Genomic DNA, 13858 nt, shown 5'->3' with positions numbered 1-13858 from the left:
TCTTTAAGATTATTCCTAAGGAGCTTTCCTTCTACAACTGTATCTTAATAAAATGAAGCAAGAAAAAAGCAAATACTCAGTTAATATCAACATGTGGATTAGTCCACGTCCCCCCCTTCCAAATCAGCAATGCACCTCTCTTGAGTTTCTCTTTCTGCTCAGAGAGGGGCACATCTGGCTATTATGGTGAATCTAAGTTATTAAATTATTCATGAGAAGAGCAGGTCTTATGTTATAATTTCACATGGCTAGAAATTGAGATTCTGTACCCAAAATCAAAACCAAAAACTCCAGACATTTCTCTATGACTCTTTAGTGTTTGGCAAAATGTACATTTTTGGCGCCAGCCCCATGGCCGAGTGGTTAAGTTCGTGTGCTCTGCTTTGGCGGCCCAGGGTTTTGCTGGTTCGGATCCTGGGTGTGGATGTGGTACTCCTCATCAAGCCATGCTGGGGCGGTGTTCCACATGCCACAACTAGAAGGACCCATAACTAAAAATATACAACTATGTACCGGGGGGTTTTGGGGAGAAAGATTGGCCCTGAGCTAACACTTGTGCCAAGCTTCCACTATTTTATGTAGGACAGTGCCACAGTGTGGCTTGACGAGCAGTGCTAGGTCTGTGCCTGGGATCCGAACCTGCAAACCCCAGACTGCTGAAGAAGAGCACACCAACTTAGCCACTACCCCAGCAGCCCGGCCCCAAAAAAGGACATTTTTAAGCTTTCCTTTGGAAAGCACTCTCTAAACTGTCCCAGATAGAGAGTTCTCAATTCCTAGGTCTACAGAAAATCAGAAAAAGATTAAGTGTAAATGGAGTCAGTAGCCATTCATATGCTATCTGACTGGCAGGTTAGCATTCACCAGCCAGGAAAAGAAAGGCCCATGTCTCCTACAACAAGAACATCTCTTGTAAACAGTGTTTGACAGGGTCTGGAAAAGTGATTTCCTTTAGAATAAGTGCCAAGCAGTATGGAAACACAGCACCTGACTGACGGGGCTATATTAGTTTTAACTGATTAAAATTGGATTAAAAAATCCAATATAACAGCAGTTTCAAAAAGGACCTTATTGATGTAACAGTACAGTTCTAAGTCAAGTGCTAGTCATGGTCAGCTCTGATCGAGTCAATGGCACTGGGTAGTCAGACGACCTCAAGAACTGTGGGTGGATGTGGTTGGGGCACTCTGAGTTTAGACCAAGGGTTAGGTCTCAGTGGCTTGCCAGTGCCAGTTTCTGCAGTTCCACAACAGGACTGCCTTTCTCAAAACTGTATTACCCGGGCTGTACCACCACCCAGAGTAAGGCCACAAAACCAGAAATTTCAGGACTGTCTCTAAAATGTCAGGGATGCTGTGGCTTCTTGCTGGGCTTTCCAGCAGTTCCTTACGGAGCTGAGCCACATTGACAGAGCGCGTGCTTGTTCCACCCTCTAACTGTCCCGAGGTTTACCGTCTCAAAGCAGGACAAACTGTGATTCTTATCCATCACAACGTGTTCATCTCTTCTGAAACTAGTCCTTGAATTTTTCAAAGTCTCATAGTGGGAGTTTAGTCAAGATAACGAAAGTAAAGTTTAAAAAATACAGAAATCCTTCTAAAGTTTTAAAATTTTCTAAATTTTTTCACCTAGAAACTTACACCTAGTTACTTAAAGTTCTCCAAGAGAACTTTATTTTTGGAACATGAGGTAGTTGCTAATAGTTACAATTTTACAAATAAGATGACAGCAAAAAAACCCAAACCAAACCAAATCCAAAGATAACAACATCAGAACAGGAAATTAGTGGAAGCCCTGGATTACAGGACGCCTGGCTGAATGCCCTTCCTTTACAGGTGAGAGAACCGCAGGCCTACAGAACCCCGGGCTGCAGATTCCCACCCCTGTGCTTGTCTCACGCTGACCAAAGAGCCTGTTCCACGCCAGTCAGGGGCTCGCTGACAGACACAGGCAGAACCAGCTCTAAAAGCCAGAGGGACGGTACATCCAGACAATGGAATACTACTCAGTGCTAAAAAGAAACTATCAAGTCATGAAAAGATATGGAGGGACCTTCAATGAGTATCATGAAGCGAAATAAGCCAACCTGAAAAGGCTACATACTGTATGATTCCAACTATGTGACATTCGGGAAAAGGCACAACTGTGGAGACAGTAAAAAGATGAGTGGTGCCAGGGGTGAGGGGAGGGAGGGATGGATAAATCAGCAGAGCACAGAGGATTTTCAGGCGAGTGAAACTATTCTGTATACTATAGTGGTGGATACATGTCATTACATTTGTCAAAACCCACAGAATGTTTGGAGAACTTAAAAACATTTATTCTTTATTAATTTTCAATGTTCTTCATGGAACATTCCCTTTTTATAACTGTCCTTCTAACTTTGTAGTCCCAATCTCTAATGTGGTAGGCAAATCTCACAACTCATCTTGTTACCTCTCAGAAAGGGTCCCAATCTTTCCATCAATTAATTGCACTGGATGCAGGATGATTTCTGTCAGGCACTTTTGATATTCTAGGACTTATTTTTACTCTCTGAGTATGGTCAAATTTAAAGCAACTTTTTCACATCTATCAGCAAAATGAGAGAAATTGGGGGAACAAATGGAGCTCAAGTTTCCATGCTATCGTCTCACGTCAGATAGTGCTTTCCCTTCCTTGGTCAAGAAAATTTGTGCATGTGAACTGGTCCAAACAGGGGACAAGGTTAATTCTCCTTTTATCTTTTTGCCTTACTTCTTAAGCCTGACATTGTAAAAATTAGGTTAAATAGCTAGCAGGACCTATTGACCTCAAAGAATTAACCCACTCTAAGAATCACATGATCAGATGCCATACATAAACTAGCTACATTTTGTAGTTGGTGGCATCTCTATCACTTATTTTGTCTAGCAAATCAATTCAAATCAAATTCCTCAAAATACAAAGCTTTAAAGTATGGCAAGTGGGGCTGGCCCAGTAGCATAGAAGTTCATGTGCTCTGCTTTAGTGGCCTGGTGTTCACGGGTTCAAATCCTGGGCCTGGACCTACACACTGCTCATCAAGCCATGCTGTGGTGGCGTCCCACATATAAATAGAGGAAGATTAACACAGATGTTAGCTCAGGGCCAATCTTCCTCACCAAAAAAGTATGGCAAGAAAGAAGTCAGACTTTATTCCAATGTTCTTTCATCCTGTGCACATAGTATTAAACCTTATTTTATTTCAGATAGTCCTCCACCTTAAAAGACCATTGATATGCCATAACAGAATGATTTATAAGGTCATGCCATATTAACAAGATAGTTTTAACTCTATTACCTTTGAAAGACAAAGTTTCTCAGGAATGTGGGTGTGAAGAAATCTATCAACTAAAACAAGTTGGGGTTTCTAGTCTGTCTTTCTCTTTCTCTCTCAAGTTCTTCCTAGAATTGGTTGTGAATACTAAATATTACATGAAATGACAGTTTAATATGTTTCTGGTTTTGTTCACTCATTTGATGGTCCACAAACAAGTACTGTTGTATAATAAAGAATTTGTTTGGTCTTTGTTCCTGTTTCCTGGGAGGGAGCCTCTAAATCCTTGGAATTTCCAAGTAATAAAAGTGCCTTTTGTCATTTATGGCAGGCCCCTCAGACCACACTTAAGTTTACACTAATAAGGTGACTCATGGTAGGCCCCTAGATAGTTTCTAGATGGGGGCTGGACATGTCCCCAAGTTGGACAAGACCAACCATGCGATTACAGGGTTGGGGCTTTGAGCCCCGTGTTATCATCCTGACCTCCTAACCTCCAGGGAAGGAGGCTAGAGACTGAGTTCAACCATATGACCAATGATTCAAATCAATCATGCCTAAGTAGTGGTATCTCAATAAAAACTCTGGGCACCTGAAGCTTGGGTGAACCTCCCTGGTTGGTGACACACACTGACGTGCTGGGAGAGTGACGTGTCCTAAGAACACAGAAGTTTCACCTTTGGTACCCTCTCAGGGCTTGCCCTATGCCTCTCTTCCTTTGGCTGGTCCTGATTTGTATCCTTCATAACAAAACTGTAATAGTCAATTTAGCACTTTCCTGAGTTTTGTGAGTCATTCTAGCAAATTACTGAATCTGAAAGGATAGTGGAACCCCCCAGTTTGTAGCCAGTTGGTCAGAACTGCAGGTGGCCTGCGGACCCCAGACCTTATGGCTGGTATCTGAAGTGAGGGCAGTCTTGTGGGAAACTATGCCCTTAACCTGTGAAGTCTGCAATAACTTGGTAGTTACCACCAGAATTGCATTGTAAACACCCACTCAAAAGGTGCCAAGCCCTGAATCAGACAGTTAGCTATACATAACAGACATGACTTCTGCCAGGGTGGCACTTATAACGTAGTGGAAGAGAAATAAGCAATAAACACACAATTACAAATTGAAGAGTACACTCCATTTCAGGAAACAATATAATAAACACATTCCAACATGAGGCTATTTGTGGGAAATCTTTTAGTATCAACTAAATCTGACTACTCGAGTAGTTACTTGTCAGCGACAAAGCAGCAACTTATGAATCTACAGACAACTGGGCCTCACATCTTACGAGGTGCAGAGTCTGAGGAACTGCTGACCTGTATAGAATGAAGTGGGTTCCAGGGGTTTCCCGAATCTGAAAACAGAGCATAGCTGAAAGGGCAAAGGTACCAGGAACCTCCTAATCAGAAAGGCAACACCACCTCAGAATAGTTATTTTTAAGCAAACAATCTGTTGTAACAAACATTTGGTTCCTTCACCTACAGGAATTTGGAAGGAACCAAATGAAAGGCCAGATGTTTGTAACTAGCTTTTTTTTTTTTTTAAGGCAGATTAGCCCTCAGCTAACATCTGCCGCCAATCCTCCTCTTTTAGCTGAGGAAGACAGGCCCTGAGCTAACATCCGTGCCCACCTTCCTCTACTTTATATGTGGGATGCCTGCCACAGCATGGCTTAGACAAGCAGTGCCATCTCCGCACCCAGGATCTGAACCGGTGAATCCCGGCTGCTGAAGCAGAACATTCGAACTTAACCATTGTGCCACCGGGCCGGCCCCTGTAACTAGCTTTTGAATTCAGACTTCTCCAGACACAGGATTTAGAGTGCCAATGATAATTCACAAAAAAAATTCTTTTTCTGTTTGTTAATTTGCTGGTCTTCTGAAATTAGCAAACGGGGCAAGGTACATTAACTACCACATAACAAAGTGAAGGTCAGGGGAAGAACCATTACCATGCATGCCGTGCTCCAAATGTCAGCAGGGGTGTTATAGCCAGATCCTATCAGAACTTCCAAGGAGCGATACTGCCTTGTTTGAATATCTTCAGTGAAATGTTTGTGCTGAGTGAATGGAGAAGGAAACAGTATTTTAAAATTCATTTATTCTAAAATGTACCAAGTCATGATTGCTTAATAACAGAGATTAAAATAAATTCTCCAGTGTTCCCCTAACCAAAGTTTTCTTTTAGCTCATTTTTTAAGTATCATTTTGATGCTATTAGCTCCCAAAAGGACTTTGCTTTGCACACAGTCTAGTCCAAATTATTTTTGCTTTTTAAGAAATGGAAAACTATTACCCCAAACAAAAATTACATTGTTCATTTGTCTAAAGTTAATAAATTGTATTTCAACAAACAAACGACACCAATTTAGGTTTAATTCAAACTTTTCCTTGCTATGTGCTCATTACAAGGAAATAAAAGATGTAGGTTTCAAGTTTCAAGAACCTTAAAAGCATCACCTATAAAGAATTCTTGCCCTTATTCTCCTCTGTCCCCCTCACCCCTCCAGAAAAATCAAATACGCATCTTGGGGAAACAGAGACCATGTTAAGTATCACGGGGATGCAATCAGCAAAACAAGTGGAGTTTCTTTAACACATAAATTGTATGGAAAAAAGGGAGGAAACCTCTCTAGTAAAAGCAATTTAAGAGACACAGTACCCAATTCTGCACTCATGGATTTTATTTGGATCTTGTCGCAAACAAACTTTACGAGATAACTGGGCAAACTGACTGAATATTTGACATTAGTAAATTGTCAACATTTTTAGGTGTAACAATGGTGTCATGGTTACCTAAAAGAATCATCTTTTAGAAAGTCATATTTATGAATGAAAATAAGATGACTGGGATATACTTCAAAATAATCTGGAGTGGGTGGCAGGGCGGGTAAACAGGTGAAAACAGACTAGCAAATGAGTTCATCATTGCTGGGTGACACTGGTAAAATGGCAGAGTTTATTATTCTATTCTCTTTACTTTTGTAGAGGTTTGAAATTTTGCATAATAAAAAATACAGGAAAAAGAAGCTTAGAATAAGTCATACACAGGAAACAAAATGCGGATAATATTAAAATATGTATAAGAAAGTTGTGGAAGACAATTCTCTAATCCTACTAAAATTCAAACACAAGGAACAGCGTTTGTGAAGGAAAGCTTCAGACAGTGAACCAGTATTGATCGGAGCACCAAAGGGTACTGGACTAAGTTTGACCAAAAGAGCAAAAAGTACTCCAAGTAGAGGGAACATCACAAATAAAGGCAAAGAAAGATGTCTGCTAAAGACAAATACAGCTAACTGCTAGGTTAAAGAGTTGAGATTTCATCTGGCAGGCAAGAGCACTGCTGCACTCTGGTGAACAGGACAGTGTGCTATAAGAAGACTGATATGACACCTGAGAGCATCATTCCAGTAGTTTTCTTCTGGTTGGTGGCCAGATTTAGGCTTAGTAGTAAAAATCTGAACAATGGCTGTGGATAAGAGAGGGAAGTTAAACCCAAGGACATTCACAGAAAGAATGAGGAGAATTTAAAAATTCAGTGGCTAGATGCGGGAGACAGTAGGAACTTTGTGGCAGTGGCCTAAAAGATTGGCTATCTGTTGACAAAAATGGAGATGATGAGAATTAGAGAGGGAAGTGGTTTTATAGAAAAACAACGGGTTTAGGCACTGAACTTGAATTGGAAATGTACTGCAGGTGATACATTTAGAAAAATGGACATGTTGTCTAAGGGAGTCGTCTTAACTCACTGTGCCTCCGCACTGCCTTACAAAGATGCTGTAAATGATAAATAAGGTTAAGAATCAGCAAAAGTAAAGAAAGTGGATTGGATACAGATGCATATCCACTCACTCCTGAAAGTCCACTTCAGTAGAGAATCCAACGTTAATTTTTAAAGCATACACTGACAAAGACAGAGAACGGCAAAGAAGTCAGAGCAATAAAATTTAGAAGTTGGAAAACAGAGAGATCACTGGTAAACATCTTAGTGGATCCAAGAAAGCTGAATAATCAGCCACTGGTGAAAGCTGAGAAGCTGTGATATGTATCCCACAGTACTCCTCTCCCAAAGGCTCAGGACTTGGTGGTATCAGTCTCTCCAGAAGTAGGAGCAAGGGTAGGGACTCAACACAGGAATGCTGCTTTAAAACATCTTTTAAAGAAAAAGAGCTCCAGAACGCAGGGCATGATGCAGTCCAACAGTCCCTTCTCTGCACTGACAGACCCTTAGAGGTTTTCTCTGCAGTGGGTAAAACAGGATCTCTGGAGGACGCCCCGCACATTCGATGGGAGAGTACCATTCCAAAAACAGCAAAATTAAGTGACTGTATGTAACTGTGTGTTGAACCCTCAGTTTTCTTGCTTAACTCAGCTCCTACAACACTAGTAGCCAGGGATTTACTCTCTGGGTAGGAGACTTGAGGAAGACCATAAGTCTTCTGTGGGAAATATGACCAATCCAAGGGGAAAGACCCAAAGATCCTGACATCTGAGGATGAAATCACACAGCCCAGAGAGCATTCTATAGTGATTAAGTCAACAAGAACCACCCAGGCACAGAGCTCCCAAACAGCTTTCCATTCATACGGTCAGATAGTCTTTTGTTTTAGTGATCCTAAACAGACACCATATAGGAAGAAGAAAATGTCAAAAATGGAAGAATAATCATTGTCTTCTGAGGAATAATCAGAGAACCAAAGAACTCTTAAAAAATAAAAATATAATAGAAATAAGAAAAAATAAGGCTTATAAGAAAAAGTTGAGAAATCTCCAAGAAACAAAGCAAAAGGAAAATGATAGAAAATAAGAGACAAAGTAAGAAAATGAGAGATCTTCATAGGAGGTCTAACATTTGAATAATAAGATTTCAGAGCTAGAGAATAGAGACCAAGAAGAGAATTAAAAAAAAAAAAGTTAAGAAAGAGTCAAAACCAAAGAACCAGCATTTCAATACTGTAAGTGCACACCAAGCCCTCATGGATGCATACAGACGAAAGAAAACTTAGTGAGGCATATTGCTGCGAAATGATGATCCTACAGACATCCACAGAGGGAGAAAGTCTTCACACAGCAGATCAAGAATCAGAATGGCACTGGTCTTTAGCAGCAACAAGACAGGAAAGTAGAAGACAACGGAGCAATGACAAACATTCTGAGGGAAAATGATTTTCAACCTAGAACTTTACATGCAGTTAACTGAGTGTGAAAGCAGAATAAAGACATTATCAGACATGTAAACAACCTCTGCCCCATGTCGTCATCTCTCACACCCTTTCTTAGGAAGCTCCTACAAGTTGTACATACTGCAAACAAAACAAAATAAAATAATGGAGTAAACCAAGAAAGCAGATCAGAGAGACAGAAAACAGGGGATATAAAGAGAGAGTAAACAATAATCCAGGATGACGATGAAAGGAAATCCCAAAAGGCAGTAATGCAGCAGGTCTATAGGGCACTCCAATAGATGAACACAGTTTAGAAAATTCCAGGGTCCAGGATAGAGCTCTTTAGGAAGTAGTTGAAAAAATACCCAAAGTATCTGTATGATTTAAAATGTATGTATTTATACCACTGGGTGGAAGTGTAGGTTGAATTAAGTGATAGGTAGTATAATGAGATTAAGCAAATAAAATACAGTGTTAGGCAGAAAGGGAAAAGGAATCATAACACAATATATGATCAGTTCAGCTGAGGATAACCTTTGAGTCCTACTAATGGAAACATGGAAAGATTACCCAGCCAAAAATCATATTAAATTGGGAAGATTGTGGAATGAGTACAGTGGTGATAAATGAGTCCTACTTTCCAGAAGGAAGAAATAATACCTAAAATTGAAAAAAAGAACTGGGAGTAACATAGCCAAGTTATTTATTAGTGATATGAAGGTAAATACTGTTATGTGGGGAGTGAAAAATAGGCAAAGAAAGGGGAGAGATTTTTGAATCAAAATCTACACAACTGTCTCTAACCTATATACATGCATAACAGATAAGAAAAACTATAATATCTTAAAAAAATCAAGCTATTTGAAAACCATGTAAAATTCCATTACTGAATATCAGATACTGCTGTGCTGAAGAGACCAACAAGATGTGAGATTTGACCAGGATCCAGGAGGGCAAGACACACATGACTAGTTCACCACTGTGTCCTGGTGCCCAGGTCAGAGTATGCGCCATTATGTTTGCTGAATGAGTGAATGGATGAAAAGAACGAAAGGGCATTTTAGCATAGAGGGACATTAAAAAAAGAAAAAAGACATGCATGTAATAGTTGAAGAAAAGAGAGAGAGATTAATTCTGTTGTAGTAAAAGTGACAGGGAAGATTGTACCAGAATAAAGATAAGTGTGCCAAAGGAAAAGGGCAAGGAAAGCATGGAGGAAGGTGTTTCAAACACAAAGGCGTGAAAGATTGAAACACGGTGTGGGCAGAAAACTGACAAGCATTTCATGTTTGTACAATGTGATATCTGTTACAGAACCAATATGTTTCTCTACAATTCACTTACTTAAATATTTATTGAGCACCTCCTATGTAACCAGGCACTACTCTAAGTACTGTAGATACAGCAGTGAACAAAAAAATCTCTGCTGTGATGGGACATACATTCTAGGCAGACGGATATTAAACAATCAAATACATAGTATCAGATTGTGATGAGTGCCGTGGAGAAAAGAAAATTGAGGGGGGAGAGGAAGAGAGATAAAACACATGAATAACTATAATGAAGGCGTAAGCATTTAGAGTGGTGGTTTGCTATTTACGTTAGGTGTTGAGGGGAAGATCTCCCTGATAAGATGATATCTGAATAGGAACTTGAAGAAAATGAGGGAGTGAGGTATACACATTATCCTGGACAGAGAATTCCAGGCAGAAGGAACAGTAAGTGTTTTTTGCTTGGTGGTGTGTGGGACATGGTAAGGACGTTGGCATTCATTCTGAGGGAAGCCAATGCAGGGTTTTGAGAATATTTGATCTGACTTATATTTAAGATCACTCTGACAGCTGTGTTAACAAGTCTGTAGTGGACAAAGGCAGCAGAAGGGCGAGAGTGAGGAGGCTACTGCAGTTATCCAGGTGAAAACATAGGGTGGCGTGGTGGAGTAATTCTAATTACTTGAAAAGCTTTCCCATATTCCCATCAGTCAGTGCTCAGCTCTGACTTCATTTTTTCTAAAAGGTTATCACAATATTGTAGAATCAATATTAGAAGCGAGACCCTTCTAGGGTATGAACCATTAGGTACAGGATGTCATGTGGAATAGGGAATTTGAAGTATAAAAATAAACATAAATCTATTAAAGTAGATTTTCAACAGCTCACAGTTTTTGCCTCAACAATCTTGAACATTCCTGTTTACAAAGCATATAGCTCTTTGAATAGTGTCCTTTATGGGCAAATCATTCTACTGTAGATTTTAAAAAGATGTCCATTAAAATAACACACACAAAAAATCCATTCTTAACTGGGTAAACAACAGCATTAATAATATGACACCATACACCAAAAACTCCTTTTAAAGAAAAGCACTCCACTTTTGACTTAGCAATTTCATGTCTAGGACATGTCCTAAGGACAACAACACAAAGATTCACGAGCAAAGATGCTGATCACAAAGAGCTGTGAAAAATGTGTAAGTTCACAGTATTTTAGGGAATACTGCACAACCAACTGAACTTGATAAAAACTTTTGGTTGACCAAGACAAGTGTCCAAAATATATTAAGTTAATTACAAGGTTACAGTTAATAAGTTAGACGTCAATTTGGAAAATAGGGGAGAAAGTATGAACGTAGGCATTGACAGTATGAAAATGAACGAGGATATAGATAAACAAGGATTGGCCAGCAGTTGACATTACTGAAGCTGGGTGACAGATACCTGGAGTGGGGGGGATTGTTTCATTATACCATTCTTTCTGCTTCTGTAAATATATGTGAACTCTTCCATAATAAAAGGTTAAAAGAAAAAGTGAAAGAATATTCACTAAAATGTTCACTAGCAATCTGGGTAGAGAACTGCAGCTGTTTTCTTCTTCTAGCACAACCAAGGCCAAATTTTCATTCATCCCAGTCACTTCAAAACAAAGACTAAGACAAGTTTAACTTACCACCCAACAGGCATTTCCAAGATCAGCAATCTTCACTTGGAGCTTTTCTGCATTTTTTGGCTCAAGGGGATTAACAAGAAAATGTCCAGCAGTGGATTTTCCTATAGACAACAGGCAACATCAATGACTGTTCAGTGAACACAGAAATACCCAAAGGTAACATACTCTCTGAGGTAACACACCCAGGCCCCCAGTTGGCAACCTACAATAACTTTCTAAGATAAAAAGAGTACAGCAACATCTTGAGTTTTCAGAATTAAAACCTCAGCCTTCACAGCAACAGCCTTTACATGCACCCACCTCACGACCAATAAAATTCATAGTTACAGATTTACACATTTAATGTCAGCTGGACAACATGCTGTAAAGCTGTATTTACAAAAACAACGCTACTCCCAGTCTAGAAACTCATGACTGTGTCACGCAGGGAAGGAGTACTGGAGAAGCACGTCTGCAAAGGCACCTTTGTTATCCAGTGGTCCATTATGTTCTCGCTCTTGCTCATCTTCACAGGGTATCTCCGCCCGAATGCTTTCTTGAAGTTGGCTGATGTGCTGTTCACTGAATGACTGGTCTACATTTGATGGAGACTGGCACATCATGCTATCTGACACCTCAGACGTTACAGGTGTACAAGAGTCTGTTTCTTGAGATGTGCTGCTGTCTCCATTTGGGGAGCTTAGGAAACTAGGTTCCTGCTTCAAATTTTGGACATCACAGTCATTAGCATTATGTAGATCCTCTTTAAGCCTCAATGTTTCTTTATTACTGTTCTCAGTATAATTAACGATTTCAATTACTCCATTGCAATTAATTTCTGCTTCACCACCCTCTACACCACGTTCCATAAGTGTCTGATCCTGGTCAACTGTACTCGACTCTTCTAAGGAACAAACAGACAAAAGGGACATATGTGTATGTGTATGAGTGAAAGAACAGAAACATTTCTCCACAAGATTAAAACATTCTCTAGAATTTATACAGAGTGACACAAAAACATGACTGAACATCTAAAACCTATTTACAGAAGGACAAAGATCTTCTTATCCTTACCCAATTGCTAAATGAAGTCTATGTTGCATTTCCTGAAAAAAGTTAGAAATTACATTTGAATAGTACCTGCCTAACATTATGACAAGTTCTGTATTCTTACTGTAAAGGACACCCCCGGAGAGCTGTATGCATGAAACCACTATATTATATAACAATGATAAATTAATGTTAAAGTTTGCTATAAAGTAATTTTTGTGATGCTCTATTTATACCAAGTTTTTCTTGGGTCATGTTACTAGGTGGGTTCTCTTTCAAGGGTCTTTCAACAGGACTCTCTGATTCTTCTTGCTTGTTTGGTCTTTTTTGCCCAGGGCCCGACTCTTTCTCCATTTCCTCAATTTCCTGCATTCGCTTCTCTAGTAATTCTGCCTGGCGCTTCTGCTTCTTCTTCAATTTCTTCTTCTTATTCTTTGACATTTTGTCAGCCTGGGCGGAGATTACAAACAGATAAAGCCTTCAGGTGGCTAATCCATTACCCCCAGTTGGAGATGATAGTTAACTTTAATTACTTCCTAATTAAATTTCTGTCTCTAACATAGCATTTAAGTTTTTCATTAACTTAAAAAATTCAAATACTCTCATGAAGCCAAATAAAAACAAAATTAACAAGAAATCTTGGTCCTCTGAGCAGTCTGTGGGGCTGGTGCACTCTCAGAGACACTCAAATTTATAAACTTCTCACCAGTACACACTTGCTAAAGATGCATGGAAACTTATTGGAGAACATTATAGAAGTACGGGAATGTTTTTTTTTTTATTCTGGAAGAATTTATCTATTTCTTGAGGTCATAACAGTTTCTAACATTGTGAAATTTCAGTTGTACATTCTTATTTTTGAGCCACCATATAAATGTGCCCCTTCACCCCTTTTGCCACCCCCAACCCCCCTTCCCCTCTGGTAACCACTAAGCTGTTCTCTTTGTCCGTGTGTTAGTTTATCATAGAAGCACAGAAACATTTTTTAATTTGTTTTTCAAACTCTAAACAAACTGACCATCCATAACAGAAGAAACCCTGCCCATTGCCCATAGATCAGAATCAAATACAGAAACGCCTTATACTTACTGGTTTGGGCTGGGGTGCAGTACTGACTGAAAAGAAAAGAAATCCAAGTAAGAATCTTGGCATTCAGCAGGCAACATAAACTAAGGCTCATGTATAGTAAGAGACTCTACCAGAATGTCTTACAGTTTAAACTGTAGAGAAAATTACTGTTTTTAAGCAACTTTGGTAGAAGCAACATTACTTTTTTTTAAAAGAATAATGCATACAAAAGTTGGCAGACAAAACAAGTTTAAGTAAATTAAATTCTTCTTCAGATAGCATCAATATATGCAGAGCCAGGTCCCTATTTCTGGTTCCACCATTAATGCTGCTAAAATCCCATTGCCATGTACTGCCGAAAACAGAAAATGACAGG

The 13858-nt window shown here is 39.5% G+C and overlaps 1 protein-coding gene across 1 annotated transcript in view; it reads right to left on the bottom strand.

Moving 5' to 3' along the window:
* SRPK1 (SRSF protein kinase 1) overlaps positions 1–13858 on the bottom strand; it is a 91165-nt gene that overhangs the window by 7886 nt on the left and 69421 nt on the right. The window contains 5 exon segments of the mRNA XM_046639861.1: positions 5225–5332; positions 11386–11486; positions 11849–12268; positions 12651–12864; positions 13504–13529. Of these exon segments, the coding sequence (XP_046495817.1) occupies positions 5225–5332; positions 11386–11486; positions 11849–12268; positions 12651–12864; positions 13504–13529 (869 nt within the window).

The sequence above is a fragment of the Equus quagga genome, chromosome 15 (assembly GCF_021613505.1).
Source record: "Equus quagga isolate Etosha38 chromosome 15, UCLA_HA_Equagga_1.0, whole genome shotgun sequence".
Taxonomy (NCBI): domain Eukaryota; kingdom Metazoa; phylum Chordata; class Mammalia; order Perissodactyla; family Equidae; genus Equus; species Equus quagga.
The sequence above is the reverse complement of the archived record's forward strand: the minus strand, read 5'-3'. Positions and strand labels throughout refer to the sequence as shown.